General features: G+C 36.7%; 1 protein-coding gene across 1 annotated transcript; it reads right to left on the bottom strand.

Annotated features, from left to right (window-relative positions):
* Positions 1-17,589: 17,589 nt before the first annotated feature.
* LOC120181855 (DExH-box ATP-dependent RNA helicase DExH10-like) lies at positions 17,590-19,259 on the bottom strand. Its single transcript, XM_039186901.1, has 4 exons — positions 19,093-19,259; positions 18,918-19,012; positions 18,560-18,652; positions 17,590-17,914 (listed from the first exon to the last, which is right to left on the bottom strand). Exons 2-4 carry the CDS (start codon positions 18,999-19,001, stop codon positions 17,777-17,779), a joined length of 315 nt encoding a protein of 104 aa, XP_039042832.1. The 5' UTR covers positions 19,002-19,012; positions 19,093-19,259; the 3' UTR covers positions 17,590-17,776.
* Positions 19,260-25,010: the final 5,751 nt, after the last annotated feature.

Here is a 25,010-nt window from a genome sequence, read left to right on the forward strand (position 1 = left end):
TCAGATCGTGATACTAAGTTCATCAGTCATTTCTGGAAGAGCCTGTGGGGGAAACTGGGAACGCAGTTGAATTTCAGTAGCGCCTACCACCCCCAGACGGATGGCCAGACTGAGGTGGTGAACCGAAGTTTGGGAAACCTTTTAAGGTGTTTGGCAGGAACGAAGCCGAAGCAGTGGGATTTGGCATTGCCTCAGGCAGAATTTGCCTACAACAGATCAAAAAACAGAACCACAGGTTTAAGCCCATTTGAGATTGTCTATGGTCAGAACCCATCCGGGTGTTGGACTTAGCCCCTATTCCACGTATAGGACGCTTCAGTCCTAAAGCAGATGAGATGGCAAAGTATCTTCGGGGTATCCATGAGCAGGTGAAACAGACCATTCATGAGAGCAATACCAAGTACAAGACTCGGGTCGACAATCATCGTCGTCAGGTACTTTTTGATGTTGGTGATTTTGTTTGGGCTGTATTAACTCGTGATCGTTTTCCTGTTGGTGAGTATAATAAGCTTAAGGATCGGAAGATTGGACCTTGTGAGGTCGTGCAGAAGATCAATGATAATGCTTACAGGTTGCGACTTCCCAGTCACTTGAAGACTTCTGATGTCTTTAATGTGAAGCACCTGAGTCATTGTTTTGTGGATCCTGATGACACTACTCTGAACTCGAGGACGAGTTCTTTCCAACCCGGGGTGACTGATGCAGGGGGATCCGAGACAGATGATGCTGAGCTGTCAGATTGCACGTTGATGGCGCTGAGATACCATGAGTTGGCAGATCAGCGCAAAGGCGGGAATTGATTGTGACATGTTCCTCATTGGGGTCGTTTGAGTATGTTTCAGTTTTTTTGGCCATAACTTTGGCTACAGGTGTCAGAATCGCGCATAAGACCCCAATCCGGAAAGCTCTTTTTGACGCGCACGCTCTCCACATGGAGTATCCATGTGGCCTTTTTTTCAACCTCAAATTCTGCCGTTTTCCCCTCCGAATCACTAGATTTAGTTATTTTTTACTATTTATGGTAATATTTCGATTGTTAATTAGGAAGTCAATTTAAATCCGATTTAGGCCGGAGTTTTGGGAGATTGCTTATTTTATTTCGAATTTCAATTTAGAGTGATTTTCGGGATTTTGCTATTTTTGGCAAAATTCGAATAAAGACGATTTTTTTGCTATAACAGTCCGGCTTGTGGACTGCTTTTTGGCATTGTTTGATTTTATAATATTTTATTAAACCCTAGAGACTTTTTTTCTCTGGTTTTTGGGCGAATTTTCTCTTGTGAATCGTCTGTCGGAACTAGCCTACAGGATAATCACTATTCTGTCTGGCGTCATAACGGGTCTTCCTTATAGATATTATTCTAAAATGATTTTTCGTCATATCACTATGATTATTGGTCAGGTTGTGAAGATTGATTATAGCATGAATTCGGGGGAAAGAGGTCGATTCGCTCACTTGGCGGTATTGGTGAATCTAAATAAGCCATTAATTCCCTGCATTAAGATTGATGGCTTCTGGAAAAAAATTGAGTATGAAGGTTTGCAACAAATATGTTTTCATTGAGGAGTGTATAGGTATTCGAAGGAAAATTGTGGCCATGCAGAAGGCAATACAAGCAAGGGAGAAGTAGCGAATGATCCAAGTGTAATTATGGATAAAGCGTTCGATGGAGAGGAAGCTGGATTTGGTCCATGGATGATAGCGGAGACTCGTAGAAGGCGCACTAGGAAAAATCATGATTTGCATCTTAAAGTCAGTAGCGATGATGTGTGAGGTTCTCGTTTTGCTATTTTGAATGATATCGAGAACAATCCTGATGTGAATCATACATCACCTCTGATAGTACCAGAGACAGAAATCAGCAAGAGAAATGGTTCAGTATACACTCCTCGGATGGGGAATCAAGAGAAAGGAAAAGGTACAACAGTTATTGGTTCAAAGAGGTCGGGAATAGCAGGCTGAAAAATTCAAATATAAATGAAGATTCTGGGGATAGTCGAGCATTGTAACAGACTAATGTGATAGCAATAGAGGACGGGGTGATCCCTCAAGTTAAGAAAAATAGAAAAGTTACAGCGGGTGGAAGTCATTTGGCAGTTACTATCTCAGAAGATAGTCAGAATAGCCTTGCAAGTAGAAGGGTTCGTGGTAAGGTGACTGGAAGAGATGTGGGGGAGAAGAACAAAGGACTCAAAATGAGGAAAAATAAGGACTTTAGATTTTTATCGGCAATGGTAACAGATTGGATGAGAAATGCTAACCTTAGTGCACAACTTGATAAGGTAACGTTGCATGAAGAGAGTTCCTCATTCCCACATGAGAACAGAAGGGAGGAAGCATTACCGCATGCGGTGAAGGCGAGGAGTTCAGCATCTAAAGATTTTATTGTCCCGGATGGAGAGAATGTCAATGTAAATTCTTTCTAAACTAAAGTGAGTGATTGGAATTTAAAGTGTTTGGTCATATAGGGAGGAAAAAAAGAGAATTAATGGAACAACTATGAGGTATAGATAAAGCACTCATTACTTGTTGTTCTCGGAGATTGGTGGAGTTGCAATACAAATTAAAATATGAACTTGAAGAGGCTTTACAACAGGAGAAAAGTTTGTGGCTACAAAAGTCGAGGAACCAATGGGTACTTCATGGGGACAAAAATTCAAAATATTTCCATGCGTGCACGATGCAGAGACGTAGACATAATCACATTGGGGCTCTTAAATCACCGAATGGTAGTTGGATGTCGGATCAGGAAGCTCTTTGCTCGATGGAGGTTAACTTTTACAAGGATTTATTCATAAGTAGTATCGTAGATGGCTATGGGTACCCGATTCAGGGATGTTTTCTTACAATCTCTGATTCTCAGTTGAATAACCTCGCACGACTGTTATTTAATGAAGAGATTCGTGAAGTGGTATTTAGTATGAGTCCTTTAAAGGCTCCTGGAGTGGATGGGCTCCATGCGTTCTTCTATTAGCGGAACTGAGATACATGAAGTTACAGTGTGTGTCAAATGATTCAGAGTATTTTTGCAGAAGGAGTTATTGATGATGAAAATTAATCGAACACTATTGGTGCTAATTCCAAAAGTGCAAGCACTAGAGTCATTTAGGTAATTTCGACCTATTAGTTTGTGCTTTGTGATATACAAGATTGTTACAAAGATTATTGTCAACCGGCTGAAACCTCTGATGAATCAATGGATATCAGAAACTCAAACAAGCTTTGTCCCAGACAGGTCAATTATTAATAACATTATTATCGCACAAGAGGTTGTTCACACCATGAGATTGAAGAAAGGTAAGGTTGGTTTTATGTCGATCAAAATAGACCTTGAAAAAGCTTATGATCACCTTGAATGGTCATTTATTGAAGATGCACTAAGAGCATATCCCGGAGAATCTTCGGACACTTATCATGAAATGTGTAACTTCAGTCTCGACTCAGGTACTTTGGAATGATACTATGTCTGAAGCTTTTAAGCCAACTAGAAGATTACGAAAAGGTGACCCTTTATCACCATATTTGTTTGTGATGTGCATGGAGAGGCTAGCGCATGCGATTTCTATAACTATTAATAATGGGCACTGGAAACCTTTTCGCATGTGTCGTAATGGACCTGACCTATCTCATTTATTCTTTGCGAACGATTTGGTACTCTTTGCTGAGGTTTCTATTGAATAATGCTATGTAATTCAGAGTTTATTGGATCTTTTCTGTAGGTTCCTCATGCCAGAAAATCAACATCCATAAAACTATTATCTTTTATTCAAAGAATGTGGATTCGGGTTTGAGGAATTCCATTAGCTCACAGTTTGGTTTCCAGAAAGTCCAATATTTGGGGAAATATCTTGGAGTACCCTTTCTTCACTCTTGAATTATGAGAGCTTCGTTTAGTTACATCGTTTCGAGAGTTCGTGATAAGCTTGCAGGATGGAAGGCAAAAACATTATCTTTGGCCGGGAGAATTACCTTGGAAAAACGGTATTATCGACTATCCCTTATTATTCAATGCAGTCCACAAAGCTCCCGAATGGGATTTGTGAAGAAATAGAAAAATTAATCTGGGGTTTTATTTGGGGTCGTACTGAGGCTAGAGGTGGAATATCCCTTGTACATTGGGAGAATATTTGCAAACCTACAAGCAAGGGAGTTTTTGGCATGAAGAAACTAACCGATCAAAATGACGCTATCCTCATTAAACTAGCATTTAATTTGGTAGTTAATGCTGAAAAGTTATGGTCTAAAGTGTTACGCTCCAAATATAAATGGTAGAGTGGTATACCCGATTCCATCGAGCGTAAGGGCAGTTCACATGTATGGAAAACAATTTCTCAAGTGTGGAGTGATGTGCGACAAAGTTTGGTTTGGAATATCGGTGATGGTCGTTGTGTGGACTTTTGGCGGGAGTTAATCACTCATATATTACCGAATAATATTTCACAGAGGCTAGTAATAAAGATGCCCCCATGGCAATGTAGGAAACAAGATATGTTGGGGTGGAAGTGGAATACTAACCGGTGCTTCACGGTTAAGTCTACTTACGATATGAGGCATGAACGCTTGAACGTCAATCCGCACAAGGTATGGGAAGTGATTTTGAAGTATCGTGGATTACAAAGGATTAAAATTTTCTTGTGGTTATTAGCTAACTATAGGCTTCTAACTAATACGGAACGAGTACGACGACATTTAACTACGAGAAACTATTATGGAGTTTGCGGGCAGCCGGGGGAAACAACAAATCATCTCTTTCGCCATTGCTATTCGGTCATGGGCGTCTGGTATTCGCTAGTTAAAGCTGGTAAGTTACATGATTTTCTATCACGAGACATAAGGAGTTGGTTGCAAATTAATATCGTCTCTCTGGGATTTTATGCACGCGATGAACATGATTGGGATTTATTATTTGGTTCGATCCTTTGGCTGATATGGAAGAATCGTAATAAGAGAGTTTTTTATACGGATTATATTGAACAGGAGTCTGTTTGAGAACAAGGCAAACATCTTTGTTTCGAAGCTAACCGTGCACTTGATTTCTCTATGTCGAGGAGCCAATCTTTCCATCGGTTGTTTAATAAGACCGTTCTTTGGCCCCCGCCTCCTCCAAATTGGTGCAAGATTAATACTGATGGTTCCCGTAAAACGGGAAATGGAGTTGCTATATGTGGGGGCGTTCTCCGATCCTTGAATGGAGATTGGCTTTTTGGCTTCTCTAAGGTGATAGGAATATGCTCTATTGTTGAAGCATAGCTATGGGGTATATATGAAGGTCTCTCTCATGTATGGAATCTTGGAGAACAGAAAATCATGGTGGAAGCCGATAGCTTGGAGGTTATTTGGATGCTATTTCGTTTTTATCTCTTTTATACCAAGTTTTTGAATTATTAAACCAAGAATGAAATGTTACTTTGAGTCATATAAATCGGGAGGCGAATAAAGTAGCTGACAAGTTGGCGACGATTGCTGCTGGAAGAGGAGCTGCCTATATGATATTCTACAGTCCACCGCTGGAGGTTATTACTTTACTACAAGAGGAGTCTACTGCTTCTAATCTGGAAGTAGAGATCTAAGTGCTAGTTTTTACCTTTATTTCACACAAAAAAAAATAACGTGATGGAAGTTAAATTTAAGCCTCTCTAGAGAGAAACATAGACATTGGAAAAGAGCTCTGTTTTGAAAACCGGACCGACCGGTTCAACCGGGAACCGTTACCTAGTCCGGTTTAATCTAAACCGATTGAACCGCTACTAGTGAACCGGCCAGAACCGCTGAACTGTTCGAACCGAACCGGTTGAAAATCGGAAAAAAAAACCGAAAATTTTGTTTTTTTAAAAAAAATAAATCAAATGTCGTTTGTTAAACAAGCCAAGTCGAACTCGAGTATTGTTGAGCTCGACTCGAACTTGAAAACTTTAAAAGTAAGCTCAACTCCACTCAAACTCACAAGTTAAAAATTATCAAGTTCAACTCGAACTTGAAATATAATATTGAAACTTGAACTCAAAAAGGCTTGAAATAAAAAAAATTTAGAAGCTCAATTGAAGCCTAAAATTCGAGCTTGATTGAAGTGAAAGAATAGTTCACTCAATGCTCACCAAAAGGCTCCATGATTTTGAATGCCAATTACCTCTATTATTTATAGAAGTTAGTTGTGATGCTCTTCTATGTTTCTTAGCAATGTGAGATTGTTTTGTTCTCATATTTTTACTCTTTAGACTTTTGGGATGCTCTTCTATGTTTCTTAGCCATGTGGGATTGTTTTTTAAAAAAATTAAACCAAACAATATCATTTTATTATGATTTTTTAGCCCCAAATTTATTTTTTAATTATAATTATATAATTATATTTATTATTTAATATGTTTTACCTTAAATATTATGTTGTAGTTAATTTGAATCATTTTGTTTCACTTGATTTTATGGCTTTTAATTTATATATGTTATGACTAGCTTTGAATATAACTTGTGATATAAAAAATTATTTTTTATTAAATATTTTTGGTATTTTTATTTAATTTTTTAAATAATTATGACGTCGTCCGGTTCTTCCGACCGGTCGAACCGGTTCGACCGGTTGAACCAGTGAACTGGTAGCATGGCCGGTTCGCTAACCGGTACGGTTCTGAAAACCATGGAAAAGAGTCTACTTTTGCAATTGACACCGATGCATTAAGCAACCCCTACCTTGAATTATTACTTCTTTGCTCGTGATCCAATCCATCATAACAAGGAACAAGCCATTGATAGATAAAACCCAAATTCATCAAACCATCCGAGTAAAGCTTTTTATTATAGTCCATTTTGTTCAATTTCACTAGGCAAAACTCACGCAATAATGTATTGGAAAAAAAAATTCACAAGATATTGCTCTCGAAGAATTAATTGCTGAAATGGGGTGATTGCTACAGTAATTGTGTTGGTCGCCAGGTGGTCCAAACGACCTATTTAGGTCGCCATGCAGGCTGTGCACCATTGTTGGTCGCCATGTAGGCTATGCGCCATTGTTGGTCGCCACGAAGGCCATGCGACATTCTATCAAAAGTATATTGCTTAGTCCAAAAGCGAGTAGTGCAGGGGACGTTTGCATGGCACATGCACGTCCCCAACAGGTCGCCATGCATTCCCCAACACCCCTACAAGGTTGCCAAGCACTCCCAGCAACCTACAAGGTCTCCATGCACTCCCAGCGACCTTGTAGGTCGCCAAGCAATCCCGGCGACCAAGCTTCACGTGCCCCTCTGCTCCCATGCTCCTCTCCTGCTCGTGAAATCACCTGCTTCATGCAGCAATGCATGCATGTGAAGCCGTGAATTATTGGTTCAATTATTGAACCATTGCAGCGTGAAATCAGCTGCTTCCATGCAAACGTATTATTGGTGAAATAATTGAGGCAGCCGGTGACATTATTGGTGAAATAATTGGTGCAAACAATTATATATATGGGGTGTGCATTATCGTGAGAACATAAAAGAAAGAAAGGGAGAAGAGATTGCAGCAGAAGAAAGGGAGAAGAAATTGCAGTCGAGAAAGAAAGAAAGGGAGAAAGGAAAGGAAGAAGAAGAAAGGGAGATAAGGCTCTTGTGAGGTAATTTTTTTTATTTAAATTAGTTTATTATTATAAATGTTTAGTTTGTTAGTTTAGGGTTTATGGTAAAAAAATCAGTTAATTAGTTTGTTAATTTAGGGTTATATGATTGTTAGTTTAAGTTATATTATACATAAATAAAAAATTATTTAATTAGTATGTTTGATAGTTATATAGTTAAAAAATAATTAATTAGTTTGTTTTGTTAATCGTTAGTTATATAAAAAAATTATTTAATTAGTTTGTGGTAGTTAAATAGTTAAGTTATATTTGTTTGTTGAATTTATATTATATAAAAAATTAGTTAGTAAGTTTATTAGTAGTATATTATAATGAAAAAAATAGTTTATTAGTTTTAGTTATATAAAAGAATATTTTATTAGTTGTTTAAGGGTTTAGCGTTTACGTTTAACTTATATTTTAAAAAGTTTAGTTTGTTAGTTTATTAGTTTATTAGTTTATTATATTAAAGTTTAGTGTTGTAAATTAGTTAGTTAGTTTATATTAGATTATATTAAATGATTTTTTAAATATTGTTGTTTAATTTTTTTACAGATTCATCCAAATGGCTGACCAAATTCCACTGTTGAGGCTTGACAATGAACATATTTCAAGTCATTTGGGAATAATGATGAATAAAATATTTGTTTAATGAATTATAATTAATAAATATTTGAATATTATTTTATGATTGTGATAAATTTTTTGAAATATTTAATTGCAGGAGAACGAGCAGCGAGTCCTTCGTCTTCGGCTACATAAAGTGCCCAAGCCACACAGATTGATAGAAGAAAACTTGCAGGAGGCTGGATTTTGGTAGGTAACATTTGTGCGAGATTACAAGTTGGTCCCAGGTTTGATCAGTGCCTTGATTGAGCGTTGGAGACCAGAAACGCACACGTTTCATTTTCCGTGTGGCGAATGTACGATAACTCTGGAGGATGTGGCATTGCAACTCGGGGTCCAAACAAATGGGATGCCAGTGGTAATGTCACATGAGTTTAATAATGTGGTACAACTTTGTAGCTTGTTTCTTGGGAAAACGCCCGTACCACCAGAGTGTTAAGGGTGGCGTGTGAGGTTGTCATGGTTGAAGAATGAATTTCAGCTTCAACCAAATAGTACGGAGCACAAAATTATATATGCAACACGATCATATATATTACAGTTGATTGGGGGTATTTTAATGCCGGATAAATCCGGTAGTTATGTTCACACTCAATATCTTCTTTTTTTAAGAAATTTTGAGAATAGTAGGCAATATAGCTGGGGATCGACGATATTGGCGTTCTTGTATCGTGAGATGTGCAAGGCGTCATTAGTCGTGAATGATAATAATACATCATAAATCGGTGGATGTTTGTTGCTTCTACAGTCATGGGCTTGGCATAGACTTCCGTTTCTGACACTGATTAGTCGGACTGCGGTTGACTTTCCGCTTGCCGGAAGGTAATATGAATTCTCTATTTTAATATAAAATATTAATTATAAAAAATAAAAATGACCATATTTTTGTTTTGATTGATATACAGATGGAGGCATAAAATTGAAGGCACGGTTGGTGCACAACAACATTAAATAGTTCAGGCTGAAGATCGACATTAAGGCAAAAATGAGGTATGTATAATCTGTTATTTTTAATTATTATTTAAATTAACTATATTATTTGATTTAAATAAATTTTATTGTTTTTGTAATTTTACAGTTTTATTGGAGACCATACATGAATGAAGAAATACTTGCGTTGATACCGCACGATATTTTAGATGGGTTTCAATATTGGTGTGCTGTTACACCATTGATCAATTTTGTGTTTGTTGAGATCCAATTTGAGGATAGAGTGTTGAGGCAATTCCACTTCCACCAACCTATTCCGCGGAGTCCATGGGATCATGACCTCCTCCAAATCTTAGATGGTCATCGTCAGGTGAATTAGGTTGAGACGCATGACCAGCTACACAGATTTGATGGTCGTCGTAAAGAAAATGGTAATTGGGTTGAGAAGCATGCAACCTACATTAATGCTTGGAATAATAGGGCTTCATTCATGCCAACTCTTGACGACATTCAAGACGACGACTTTAATTTTGAGACTTCGGCTTACCTTGCTTATTTTTTGGATAATGGAAAGCCATTCTTGACAACAATTGTAGAGAGGCGACAATTTTTGAGGTTTAAGAAAAGATTTGGTAAAGATGAATACTCTCTACCAAGTGGGAGTGGGAGTTCATCTCAACAACCTGAAGCGGAAATGACCGATGTGGATAATAGCGCACCACAACCGTTCGGCGATGCATACATATCAGAGTTTGTGCAGCCTGATGCATCCATCTACTCTCCCATGTTTTCGTCGACGTATGACTTTGAACACATGTCAGTTCAAATGCCCCCAACGAATGAGGAGGATGGGTACCATACTCCTGAGCAACCGCAACGGCCACAACGCATCAGACGTCCGCCCCAACATTATCATTCAACAACACCCCGACATCGGCAACAATTGTAAACTAGTTTGTTATTTGTTACAAATTTAATATTGACATTAGACTAGTTTTTTCAAACCTTAACAAATTCGACATATTTATAATGATTTTTAGTATCAAATCATTATTATAATTTCATTACTAGTTATGTAACGAAAATATGGTTAATTGAACCAAACATTGTTCATTGTTCAAGTCATAAATCATTACTATCAAATCATTATTAAATCATTAATATCAAATCATTAAATATTAATAATAAATTATTATTACTAATCATTACTAATCATTACTATCAAATCATTAAAAATTAATAATAATTTCATTATTACTAATCATTACTAAATCATTAATATCAAATCATTAAATATTAATAATAATTTCATTATTACTAATCATTACTATCAAATCATTAAAAATTAATAATAATTTCATTATTACTAATCATTACTATCAAATCATTAAAAATTAATAATAATTTCATTATTACTAATATTACTATCAAATCATTAAAAATTAATAATAATTTCATTATTACTAATCATTACTATCAAATCATTAAAAATTAATAATAATTTCATTATTACTAATCATTATTAAATCATTAATATCAAATCATTAAATATTAATAATAATTTCATTATTACTAATCATTACTAAATCATTACTATCAAATCATTAAAAATTAATAATAATTTCATTATTACTAATCATTACTAAATCATTACTATCAAATCATTAAATATTAATAATAATTTTATTATTACTAATCATTACTATCAAATCATTAAAAATTAATAATAATTTCATTATTACTAATTATTACTATCAAATCATTAAAAATTAATAATAATTTCATTATTACTAATCATTACTAAATCATTAATATCAAATCATTAAATATTAATAATAATTTCATTATTACTAATCATTATTAAATCATTACTATCAAATCATTAAATATTAATAATAATTTCATCATTACTAATCATTACTAAATCTTATAAATACATAGAAATTCATAGAAATACATATATCATTACTAATGATGAGGCCTATATCTTGGTAAATTAGGACAATTGTTTTTTGAATGGCCTTCACCCCTACATAATCCGTATCTCTTTGCATGACCTCTCTCTCTAGCATGGAAATCCATACTGGTATGAATACGAGTGGACTCAGGTCGACCCTTTGGACTTCTGCGAAGCATTGGATTTGGCAGCCATTCGTCATGATCTTTTCTGGGCCAATATGATTCATTCGGTATCTGTCTGAACGCATAGTTGTAGACATTTAATATCCTACGTAGGTGAAAGAACTCATCAACATAAGTGTATGCGCTTACACCAGCATACATACATGCATCGACTGCATGAGCACATGGATATTTTCATGCCTGAAAACGACCACAATCACACCATTTCTGTCGTAAATCAACTCTAAATGTTTGGTCTTCTCCTCCGATGTTACGGCGTATGCACGACACGACAAAAGTATGACCAAATCGGTCGAAATTATGAACAACCATTGATGTTGTCAATCGCTCATTTGCTTCCATTGATTCCACCACTGTAGGAGCCCAAGTTTTACCTCTATTTATAAGACTCTCTATTTCTTTGCCTTTGTCCGACCAAACTTTAGCCAATCTAAAGTACGTCTCTTTCATCACACTCATAATTGGGAGATGGCGTGTACCTTTTAGTACCGAATTAATGGCCTCAGCAAGGTTTGTGGTCATATGTCTATATCTCCGACCTTCATCGAATGCTTGTGACCATTTTTCCTGCAATATTTTTGAAGCCCACTTCCAAACACGCTGATCATCGTAAAATACCTTCAAATTCTCCAATCTCTTGTCAAAATTTGATCGACGTAGTTCGTATCCTGTTTCATAATATAATGTGTTAAACCGCAATTAAAAAACCATGTAAAAAATGCACAAATATTGAAAATAAAACTTACCCATGCTGACTATCTCGCTACGAATGTGTGCGTTATGAAATTGGTCGATATTATTCTTGCCAATATGACGGATACAAAATGTCGGATATACATACGGAGGTATCCAACGACTTCCTGGTCGTTCAATTGCCGCCAAAATACCCGTTCCTCTATCGGATATCAAGCAAACTCCATCTTCACGAACGACATATTGACGTAGATTGGTCAGAAAGAAATCCCAAGCCTCTGTTATCTCTCCCTCAACAATGGCGAATGCAATTGGAAAGATATTTCGCTCACCATCTTGAGCAACTGCCATCGAAAGTACATGCCTATATTGACCATACAGCCACGTACCATCTACTTGGATCATACGTTTGCAAAATGGAAATCCTTCAATACATGCCTTGAATGCCCAAAATAGTCTATGAAATATTTTCTTCCCTGGAAGAAGTTGACCTTCTTCGTCATATGCGGGCATGGTTTGATACTTCACTATGGTTCATGGGATAAATCGCTTCATTGCTTGTAGCAAATGTGGTAGCTCATTGTACGATGTATCCCAATCTCTATACGTCAGCTTCATTACCTTCATCTTCGCATTCCACACCTTGCCATATTTTACTTGATATCCAAATTGGCTTCGAATAGATGCAGCTAACACTGAACAAGATATCCTTTGATCCTTTTCAAACCATCGCCTTCACGTATTCACATATTACATCGGAGTCCAATAGTCGGTGGTCTTGTTCGATGAAGTTTCGCAAACATGTGTGCGGACCATTGTACCTCGTGATGACCCAACATCGTGCCTTTGATTTTTCGACACTCTGATCTTCCACTTGCACTCTAGGCCATATTTTACACACTTCGTGTATGGGTTTTCTGGTTGGACTCTGCAACATGGATATCAACATGGCATTTTATGCAGTACTCTTTAATCGCCAGGGTAGCTTCATTTTTTCCTCTGAATTGCACCCCAACTGAAAATTCACCAGAATTATCGAATGATTCAGTCATTTGGTATGGAGGTAAATATGGCATGTCTGGGAATTCAGATGCCCTTATCGCATCATAGTCTATCTCGTATATGTGAGGAGTAGCTTCATACGGTGTCGGAACTTCATCAATTGCACCTCCACCAAAAATATTTTCGTCGCCGCCCAAAACGGGTTCTTCGGTTTCTTCATCTTCGCTTGAATCATCATGAATTTCTCCCCATCGATTTTCAGCGTCAATATCAACAACCAATTCCGGTATGTTTCTCGCCTCATACTCTGCTGCTGCAGATGTCCCCCCGACTTCATTTACACTTTCCAATAGTGCCATAAAACTGTTCGGGAACTTGTATGTCGGCTCCTCAAACTGACTATATAAAGCCATTTCAGATGGATTTTGAGCCACACCTCTTGATGACCCAGGAACATCACATATGTTACGTACATCAACAAATAACTCAATAACTGCTATATTGGTTGACTCATGTAATCCAACCATGGTTCTAATATCATCATCTTCTTCAAGTGGAACTGCAGCATATCTGACTGGGTTAGGGCATATCATAAACCTATACATCAAACCATCAACTGCAGCTCGAATTTTTCTTTCTATCTTATGCTTCATTTCTATAAATGTGATGTCTTTTTGAACATCATATTTATTGTTTTTTCAGACTGAAAAACTACTCCGACCTCATTTTCCATAATATGTCCATTATAATGGAGAATCGTGAAAAAGTTGTTGCTCATTTTCTCTACAAATAAAAAATAAATTAATTTAGATTAAAAAATTAGATAAGATAATTTCATAAATCATTAAATCATAAAATATAATATAATATACTATTATATTAATGATCAAATAAAAAATTTTATTTAATTTGATTGATTGATTACTAATATTACTAATAATGATTTAATAATTATTATTAATCTAATGATTTGATATTTGATGATTTAATAATAATATGATTTAGTCATGATTACTAATAATTATTTATTATAAATATTTAATGATTTATATTTGATACTAATCATTTAGTAATTATTACTAATAATAATGATTAGTTTGATAATATTTTTATTTCTTAAAAATATCAAACAAATTTGTTAGGCAAACTGTCGAGATAATGTTCTCGAAAGAATTATTTCGTGAGATAATGCGTTGACCGGATTATTTCATTCAATTAATTTTTACTCTTTACTAATTACACATATAATATAAATTAAACAAAATATTTTTAAAACAACACTAAATGTTTTTAAACACAATATTTTTTTAAACAGAAATTATTTCGCACAAATTATCTAATATAAACTTACTAACTAACTAATTTACACATACACGACAACTAAAAATGGACAACAAAAAATAATAAATTACCCGCGTATTTGTGTCTTCTTCCTTTCCTTTCTAACAACTAATTAAGCACTAATTAATTTTTTATAATATAACTTCAACAAACAACCTAATATACGTTTAAAGATACTAACAAATTAATTAATTTTTTATATTTAATAACTTAAACTAAGAAACTAATTAACGAATTTTTTATATAATATAACTTAAACTAACAAACTAATATAATATAACTTAAACTAACAAACTAATTAACTAATTTTAGTTTTACCCTAAACCCTAAGCTAACAAACTAATAATTTCATATAATAAACTAAATTAAACAATAAAAACTTACCTCAAAAAAATGTTTGAGCCTTTATCTTCTTTTCTTCTTCTTCCTTTTCTTTCTCTCGATAAAGTTTCTATATGTGCTGCTTCTACTTTTACCCTAAACCCTAAACCTCCATATCCTCTATATAAAGAAAATGAGCGTTGGAGAGCGTCATTAAATTTGATTGTTGAAGCAAATAATATTGAGCATTGAATCGTGTAACTATTGAGCGTTGAAAGGCTACAATTCAACAGCAATATTTGCTACATTTAGCAGCTAAATTAACGCTTATGGATACAGGAATCTCCCAGCTATGGATGCAACGCATGCATGAGGGAACAGAGAGTTAAAGCTTGGCTACAATCTCCCTGGATGCAGGAATCTCCCAGCTATGGATGCAACCCATGCACGAGGGAGCCAGCTATGGATGCAACTCATGCATAAGTCGAGGCTTGGTCGCCGGGATTGCTTGGCGACCTACAAGGTCGCCGGGATTGCTTGGCGACCTACAAGGTCGCTGGGAGTGCATGGCGACCTTGTAGGTCGCTGGGAGTACTTGGCGACCTTGTAGGGGTGTTGGGGAATGCATGGCGACCTATTGGGGACGTGCATGTGCCATGCAAACGTCCCCTGCACAGCTCGCTTTGGACTAAGCAATATACTTTTGATAGAATGCCGCATGGCTTTCATGGCGACCAACAATGGCGCATAGCCTTCGTGGCGACCAACAATGGCGCATAGCCTACATGGCGACCAACAATGGCGCACAGCCTACATGGCGACCTAAATAGGTCGTTTGGACCACCTGGCGACCAACACAATTACTGTAGCAATCGTCCCATTTCGACAATTAATTGTTCGAGAGCAATATCTTGTGAATTATTTTTTTTCAATACATTATTGCGTGAGTTTTGTCAATTTCACTGCTACAAAGTATTAATTAATTAATTAATTAATCAAATCAATCCAATCCAATCCAATCCAATCCAAAAGACCTCGATTAACCATGGCTTTGAATAAAAAAACAGTACAAGGCTCACGCTTTTAACCAAAAAAATTCCATACAAAATCCACGAGGTTCACAATGTCTGTTGTATTTACCTTAAATGTAGATGCAATATCTTTTAGGTGAAAAAAAAAATATTAAACTTGCGATAATGTGACTGTAATCACTAAAAACCAAGTTCGAACCAGCAAAGGACAGAACATTATAACTATTATTGTCTACTTCCATCAAGCAGGGTCGATCGCAGTAAATAAGTGGTGGGAGGGAGCATGATAACTGCGTCTAGAATATATGTAAAAGTAAATAAAAGAACAAATTTTTATCCCCTTCATCTCATTCAATCTTCACCCTCCTTTTTAGAAATTGAAACTGCAAAAGCCAATATTAAAAAATAATAAAACAAAGATGGTGCACCATACAACCTAGAAGAAGAATCCTGAAACCCCAGAAAGAAAACAAGATGCAAACTTTATTTATTCATCGGAATTATTGAATAAATTTGACAACTTGAGAAGGGAAAAATAATGAGAGATGTTGTTGACGGCCAGTAAGTGAAACCGTGAAAGAGAATAGCCCGGTTTTACATTCAAGACAATGATTTAGGTGAGCCTACTGGCTACTACCATTCACACAAACAAAGACAAAAGCACAGTATATCTTTCGGGAAATCATGCGAATGGCTAACTAGCCACCAGATTCAGAGAAATAACACCAACCAATTTGTGATCTGTTGAGTTTTGGGGACGATGTAAAATAAAAGAAGCAACAACAACGAAGAGCAAAAGTGAACACCAATTAGGGTTTTATCCAATAAACCTCACAGAAAACCCAAAATCACCTCCACAAAAAAGAAACATAGATAATCGAAAAATGTAAGAATACAGATATTACAGGTTGAATAGTGAGTATAGCATCCTTTTAATATCAAGTTTGAATCTTGTGGATAAAAAAAATGTTAAATAGAGTTTTGTTATCTATTAGAAGTTTAAGTTATTCAACTTTAGATATAATTTGAATTCTTATAATTATCGGACATTGAAAGTTTCAAACTAAAATGTTTAAAGTTCAAAATATTCAAATTTAAAATGTTCTAAAAAAAATCTAAATGTCCCAAACGTTTACTAATTAACTCCCAAAATGTCGCTGAATTTTTGAGTAACGTTTTCGGTTGATAGATGAATATGTTTAACGAAATTGGTCATTGTCCAATAATCCATGAAAACAGCAGCCAATTAAGTTCAACATTCCTTCTCACAACTTATTTGGAAAAATAGTATACCGATTTTCTTTAATCCTTTTGCAGTTCATTTTATTAAATTCCGTTTACTTAATTATATTCGGTTCGTTTTAGCTGTTTACGAGTTGAAAAACAACTGATGTCTATTTTTTATTATTTTATCATTTTTATTATATAAAAATATTCTTAAAATATCATATTTTTAGAAAACTATGAATAAACCAATTCTCGACGATTAAGCCCTTTGAAAATACGGCATAATCATAATATTCTCTAGATCGATTAGAATCATTTCAACACCACCCAAAAATAAATTGAATTGATGTAAGATCAGATGAGATTTATGGCATTCGAGTGCACAATCGAGTTAGAGTAAAATAAAACAACCCTGTCCAAATAATTACTATAACACCCTTATATACTTGGGAATTTTATTATAAAACCCCTGTATGTATATTAATTATCTTCCTATCTTGCCAGATAAAAATGGGGGGAAATGTTCAGGTTGAGTCGAGCAGTGGCCAGGTTGGGGGGGGGGGGGGAACAACGTCAAACGTCGGGTAGGTTGGGCAGGACAGCCAAAAAGCCGACCCACCCTGTGCCCATCCCTATTCTCACCGGAGCTCATTCAACCAATGTAATAAAGATGCCTCCAGCAATGTTAAAAAAAAAAATCATCTAAAGCTACTAAGTTGGTGCATTATTACAAATCAGATGAAATAAGCAAATTAGAGGTACAGTCCCATAGAAACTAAAACGGGATGGAATGGAAAAAATGCTGGGTAAAAGTTGAGAAGAAGAAGAGGATAAAATCTATGGTGGTCAGCTTATATCATTAGACCATACAAAGCTTTATGTCCATTGCATAGTAAAAAACACATCTACAGATAAGGGAGTTGGCAAACATGATACCTCGGCGTAGGCTTCACTTGCCGCAGCAAACTTCTTCTCCAAATCAGCTTCTCCGACAGCTTGAGCAGCGGTACGGAGCTGGGTACACGATACATAAAAGTTTCAACACATCTCTCTTCAAATTTGAGTTAATCATAGCTTGGAAAGCCTGTATTGGCATGCCCTCCCACCAGAGAATCTATACTATAGGTATCATTAGATTAAGAGGGATTTTAATTCTTTAAGATGAGAACCCATGCCCAGGGCTGGCAATTCAAGTTCACAAGTTATAAGGGTATCCTCGAGATAGTGGCATAACAAACATCAAATGGGGTTGACACAAACACAACACGATTATATCAACACTGAGCATGAAACATGCTTTTGAAGCAAGTTCCACCCCCCAACTACCAAATTTATTAATGGTCGGAACAAGGTTAGATGACTTGACTCGATAGAATAATGGTCTATAACCCTTCCTTTTAAATTGTAATCTTGCATCCAAATAAAATAAAGTTGAAATTCACGCAAACAAAACCAAGGCAATAAGATTACAATGTTTACCACACAGTTCAATATTGGAAAACAGTTGAACACTAGAAAATAAAAAAATAAAGTTCAATAAACCCAAATCTGTGTTTCCAAAAGTCCTAACAGCGAAAAAAGGCAAACAAAAGCAGAAAGGCATTCAGTCACAATAAATACCGGAAGGAGGAGTGAAAATAACTTTTCTAATTAACATACCTGGTTTAGAAACTCATCAAGCCTTCTAGCACTCCTAATAATGCTACCCTCAAATATATCAGTCATCTGAATTACCTCTGCAAAAGTTGCACCCTGAAGAAAACAATCAAAAAACGAGTAAAGCCAAAAATCAATAAAGAAAGAATTGAAAAGGATAATAGGCCCAAACAGAGCAGACACCTAGAATACAATACATCTGAATAGTACTAATGGCAAAACAAAAAAGTCGCATAAAAATACATTAGAGAATGAGTATATAGGCAACCAGAGAGGAAATATATTTCCAAATATAAGTTCAAAATGAAGCCAGATGCATATGTTGAACACAAGGCAACCTTTTCCTAGCAGAAGTACTAACCTTTGACCAACAATAAATCACGTCCATCAAGAATGGTCTCACTGTTGATTCTACATACTCGTCGATGTTTACATCCATTTGCATTCATGTTGTATCTGAAACCAGCAAGTTGAATTATCTTATTCATGGTAAGTAAATAATGCATATGAACGAGAGAACTTGACAGGTTAAAAACCTCGGCTATTTTTCTTGCACTTTCTTGGAGCTGCTGTAATGGTTTAGCAATCTCTGTCCTCACTGTATTTGTTCACTTGATTTATCTACTGGAATGAAACAACTTGCAAGGGCTGCTACTTGGTGATGATCCATATCATTGAATGTACCTGTTTAAAATTGTTCAAAATATAAGCACAATAGAAAACTCGAAAACACCAAGAGCAAAGATTTGCAGTATTAGCTCTATAAGTTGAACTTGCATGCAATCACAAAATAACGAGCCATTAAAATCATCCTGTTTAAAATTTCAAAAGTCCCTTATTGATGCATATTCTATAAGTTATTTTGAATAATTGATGATTCAACAGAGAAACAGGTTCGGCTATTGAAGAAGCCTGATCAGTGCAGAGCTGTTTACACTTGTTCTCATCTTTTTTGGGTTGATGATGAGGACGGCATTAAGGATGGCGAGAGGAGCAAAACCCTCTATGTGATCCTTCTCCTTCTGCAAAACGCCTGGAGATACAAAGAGAGGGAAATAGCAGTTCTTGACTTTCATCTTCTTGATTTCAGCATCAAACTGAGAGATAATGGAGAGAGATAGTGACGTTGAGAGAGTAAAATTGAGAGGGGAATTTTCTTCAGAGAATGTTTGGACGGCGTTCGTTGATCATCTTAGTAAAAGAGTGTCTCGACGAGAGTTAAGGGGTTGTTTTCATCTCACGGTCCGGTAGTCAGAGTGTTCATTCCCAGAGAAACAAGGAATCCGAAATACAAATTCTCACTTTTGCTTTTGTGCATTTTGGCAATGAGGAAAGTCTAAGAAGGGCGATAGCCAAACTGAATGGTTCGATGATTGATGGTTGGAGGATTTCAGTGGGTACTGCAGATACAAGGATGCTAGGGTGAGGTCAGTCGGGAAGAACACTTCTTTGGTGATGCCTTCAAGGTCGAACACAGAAGATCTTTCAAGGTTCAAGAGAAAGGTGTTATTAACAGGAGTGTAAGGGATACAAGATCTTACAAGGAGGCCTTACTGTCTGATAGATTGAAGAAAATGCATCGGACCATAGGGATTGGTCGATCGATGGTTTCAACAGGAGGAAAGGTATAAAAAATAGTTGGGAAATGCATATTCCGTCTGAGAGCTCCAGTTGGGTGAAGAGATCATTAACGGGGATCATCAAACATTCTTTTGAGTTCGAATTAGTCCAGAAGGCCTTAGTTAAAAGGTTTTGATGTCCAGATCTCCAGATGGGGTTATGTCTGGAATTCGTGTATTACATTTAAGTCGACTGAAGAAATGATGGATGCATGGCTAGAAAAAGGATGAGTTATTTTTCTGGTTTGATAGGTTGGCACTTTTATTGAACGATGATGGTGTTCCAATGGCTTTTGCCTCGTACATCTGTTTGGGGTTCCATGTTATGTTGCAAAATTCCTTTTTGGAACGGGTAGCAGGAAAGTGGGGATTGGTGGAAGAGATTCATGAAGATACAGTTATCAGAGCAGACCTATCGATGGTGAAGAGATTTGGTTAGGGTGGCCAGCCCTTATGACGTCCCTGAGAGATAACTATTGGGATCCTATGGAAGATCGTTCAAAGTTAAGATTAAAGCTGGGTTCGGTGCTTGAGTATTCTTCCGTTTCCTTTAACAAGTCGCCGGTGGGAGGTTCTGACGATAGACAATTGGTGAGGAATTTTCTAGAGACAGGTTGACAGTAGTCTGTCAGATAGCATGGAAAGTGCTGAAACGTTCGAAGAAAACAGCAGACAAAAGGTAGATATTTGGTTTGACCAAGGAGCTAACACGGGTTTGGTTGGAGTTGGTGAGGAAATTCAACTCCCAACGTTTAACAAAGTTGGAAAGGCATTAAGTGTGCTGACAGCGTGTCAGGATCTTGGGACTAACAATTTGGTGAATACGCGGGTTTGGGATGTAGATTTCAAATTTTTCGGCTGATGGGTCTATAGCCCAATCATTAGATAATGGGCAACTTGGTCTCCACCTCTAAAAATTATTCCAGCTGGGCCTGGTGTTAAGCGGATAAATTTGGGAAAATGGGACCAGAAGCAGTTTCTGGTTGAATCTGCAAACTCAAGGAAGATAAAAATGGAGGTCTGCCACTTTCTAGTTTGAGAAATGTTCTAGAGGATTGGAATCAAATTTAGAGGAAAAGTCGATTGACTACATTTTATGTTCTGGAAGTAAGATTTCCAGGGGAAGAACGCTTGATCGATCCAACTCTCCATTGACTACAAAGAGTGAACCGTTGGAAAAGAGAAGTATTAGCTTCAAAAGTGTCTACAAGAGATCCAGGGAGAGAAGACATTGTTAGAGAAAGATGAATTGTTGTTCCTCGAGAAAAGGAATCTCTAGAGAGGCTAAATGGGAAGATTTTGGATCCTAATTCAGTTCTGCCGGTCAGTGCGTTGCAGAACCTAATTTGGAAGGCTGTATGGGGTCTACTTGGAGAGACAGGTTGTGCAGCAGTTTGGATAGTATGTGGGAGGGTGGCACTTAGAAGGAGATAGTTATTCCTTCAACTCTAAGTCCTTTAATAGAAGAGCCAAAAGATTGTTGACCAGATTGGCATTGGATCAAGTTAGCATTGAAACAGTTTCTTCTTCGATTTTGTTATTCTTTTGGAGGAAGCTATAGCTACTTGGGAAATCAGTAATAGATTGGGTGTCTTTCAAGGGTGGGAAATCAGCTTTTTGGAGAAAATCATAAAGTTGGGAGGAGGATTGAGGCTGGTTTGATTTTCGGTGTTTATTGGGTTTTCTAATACTTATTTGAATCATGATGAAATTTCAATTAGCCATTATTACGTGGAACGTTAGGGGTTTGGGAAGGAAGGAAAACACAGAGCTGTTCAAAATCTAGTTTTAAAGAGACGTCCTATTCTTCTTCTATTGCAAGAAACAAAAGTGGAGAAGGTTCAGAGACAATTTCTAAGGAGAAGTGGTTTGAATACTCTTCAAGGTTTTGCGAATCTCCAGCATGTGGGTTCTTCTGGAGGGCTATTGAGTTGCTGGGATGAGTGCTCTTTTGAAGTTGACAACTTATTATAAACAGAAGGTTTATTGCAGTTTTTGGAAAGTTTCGAACTTCACAGTTTAGGTGTGGTTTTATTAATGTTTATGGGCCTAGTATTGAAGAAGAGAAAGCAAGCTTCTTTGAAGAGTTAGTTGTTTTTATTTGTGGACTGAATACCCTTTATGTGTGGGAGGTGATTTTAATGTGCATCTTTCTGAAGAAAGAAGGTGGGAGAGCTCCAAACAGAAGTTCATAAGAATTTTCAACCAATTTATGCAACATACAGGGTTAATTGATTTACCTTTACATGGGGGCAGATTCACTTGGTGTAACAACCAGGATTACCCACCTATGTTAGACTGGACAGGTTCCTCGTTGATGTTCATTTCCTAGAAGCATTTCCTGATGTTTACACAATACTTGTTGCCAAGGTCAGTGTAGATCATAATGCTGTTTTTTTGGAGAATGAGGGGGTCAGTTGGGGGAAGAAACCTTTCAACTCTTTAATTATTTGATGGAAGAGGACGGTTTCCAGAATTTAGTGAGTCTACGTTAAAGAATGCAAGTCTGATCAGAGGAAAGCAGGAATTCTATCTATCCTGAAATCTACTAAACGATCAAACAATGGGCGGGGAAGAGAGACCATTTTCCTTCTGTAGAGATTACAGATTTAGAAAAGAGGATTCACTTGGAAGAGGTGAACTTGCAGCAGAGGCAAGGTACATATGTTTGGGACAGAGGATCAGATTTGAAAATATGAGATCAGAATTATGGAGGTTGTATAAGATTGAAGAACAAATATAGTTTCAAAAATCGAGAGCTAGATGGGTGGAAGAAGGGGACCGCAATACAAGATTTTTTCATACTTGTGCGTTGATTAGGAGAAAGAGGAATTCCATGAATGCTTTGAATGTCAATGGAGAGATAACTCAAGATCCATCTGTCATCAAAGCTTGTGTCAAAGATCATTTTTTTGGAATTTACAACTCTAGTTCTACTTTGGAAGTAGAAGATATGAAGATGAATTTTTCAAAATTTCAGTGGAGCAAAGTAATATTCTGAAAAAGAATTCACGGAGGAAGAAAATGGGAGACTCTACAATCATGTGATAGCAACAAAGCTCCCGGCCCGGATGTTTTAATATGGGCTTCTTCAAGAAATTTTGGGTTGTTCTTAAGGTTGATATTCTGAAATTCTTTCATAACTTTTTTAGGGAAAGATTGGGAACATGAGTAAATCATACTTTCATTACTCTTATCCCCAAGGTGGCCAATATTGGTGGATTAGATGACTATAGACCTATAAGCCTTGTAGGAGGTTTGTACAAGATCCTCTCAAAATGTCTTTCGAGGAGATTAGGAATTGCATTTCTGATGTAATATCCCTATGCAGTTTGCTTTCATTCCAGTCGTCAAATTCTGGATTGTCTCTTATAGCAATAGGGATTGATTTTTGGAGGAAAAAGGGACTCAAGGATGTGTGTTTAAAGTGGATTTTAGACGGGCATACGACACTGTGGATTGGTCTATTCTTTTTAAGGTTATGGAGAAAATGGGTTTCGGTTCTAAATGGAGAAGTTGGATAAAACATGTGTTACTACTGCTCTATTTCATTTGATAAATGGGGTACCTTCTCAGGAATTTCCTATGGCAAGGGGCTCCGCCAGGGCTGTTCTCTTTCGCCTTGCTTTTAACTTAGTTGGGGAACTCCTAAATGTCTTGCTCTTAAAGGCTGTCTCTGATGGATTGTTTTCTGGTTTGCATATTGGGAGGAATGAGACTGCTTTCAACTTATCTCATCTGCAATTGCGACGACCTAATTATTTTCTGTGGGGCTTCGAAATGGAGATTTCAAATGTAAAAAGGGTCTTAAGAGTGTTTGAAGTTATGTCTGGCTGCAGTTGAATCTTAAGAAAAGCAAGTTATTGGTGTTAATACGGCTACAGAGGAGGTGGAGGAGTGGGCGTCGTCTATTGGCTGTGCAGTGGGAAATTTCCTTCTGATTATCTAGGTCTGCCGCTTGGTGCAACACTGAATTCAACCTCTCTTTGGGATCCGGTTGTTTCAAAATTTAACAACAAACTAGCATGTTGGAAAGCTGCCACCCTTTCCTTGGCAGGGAGATTAGTTTTGATTAAATCGGTTCTCTGTTCTCTTCCTACTTACTACTTGTCTATATTTCAAATTCCATCATCCACTTCTAAACTCAAACTCAATCATGTCTAAGTTATGGGGAGGTGGAGCGGAGAAAAATAAGATTCATTGGGTTAGTTGGCTTAACGTGTGCAAGCCAAAGGAGGCTGGTGGTTTAGAGGGTGTTAAATATTAGCAATATGAACAGAGCCTGGGGAAATGGTCTTGGAGATTTGCTAATGACAAGGATGCTGTTTGGAGGAGAATGATATGTTCAAAATACAATATTGATCCTTTTCTTTATTGTTCAATAGCAAAATCCCAGCTCAAGCTTCTTGGATTTGGAGCTCGGTGGTGAATTCTTATTTTAAAGAAGACTCTTTTGGTTGTTATTTCCGCAGCATGTTCAGACTAGGAGTTGGGAATGGTCAATTTATTCAGTTTTGGCAGGACAAATGGGCAATGGACTGCCCTCTTAAGGTTTCTTTTCCGAGGCTGTTCGCAATCTCTACAACCATTTGGAAAACTGATTGAATTTGGCGATTCAGTTCTTTGGGATGGATCTGGAATATTCAGTTGAGGAGAAGCTTAGCCGATTGGGAATTTGAACAGTGGGCTAACCTGATGGCTATAATTTCTATTTTTGTCTGTCTAAAGAGGCAATCGATGGTCTGATTTGAAAGGAAACGGAACTGGTGTCTACTCTGCTAATTCATGTGTGAAGACTTGTTCTTTGGTCAGAAGGAGGATTATGTTTGGAAGAA

This window comes from Hibiscus syriacus, unplaced genomic scaffold (assembly GCF_006381635.1).
Source record: "Hibiscus syriacus cultivar Baekdansim isolate YM2019G1 unplaced genomic scaffold, ASM638163v2 tig00112540_pilon, whole genome shotgun sequence".
Lineage (NCBI taxonomy): Eukaryota > Viridiplantae > Streptophyta > Magnoliopsida > Malvales > Malvaceae > Hibiscus > Hibiscus syriacus.

Coding starts and splice junctions, on each gene's coding strand:
- LOC120181855 (XM_039186901.1), bottom strand. CDS start 19,001: ATGCAAATGGATGTAAACATCGACGAGTATGTAGAATCAACAGTGAGA. Junction 18,653..18,917: donor TGATTTATTGTTGGTCAAAG/GTTAGTACTTCT, acceptor TGTTTTCTTCAG/GGTGCAACTTTTGCAGAGGT. Junction 17,915..18,559: donor TTGATGAGTTTCTAAACCAG/GTATGTTAATTA, acceptor TCGTGTACCCAG/CTCCGTACCGCTGCTCAAGC.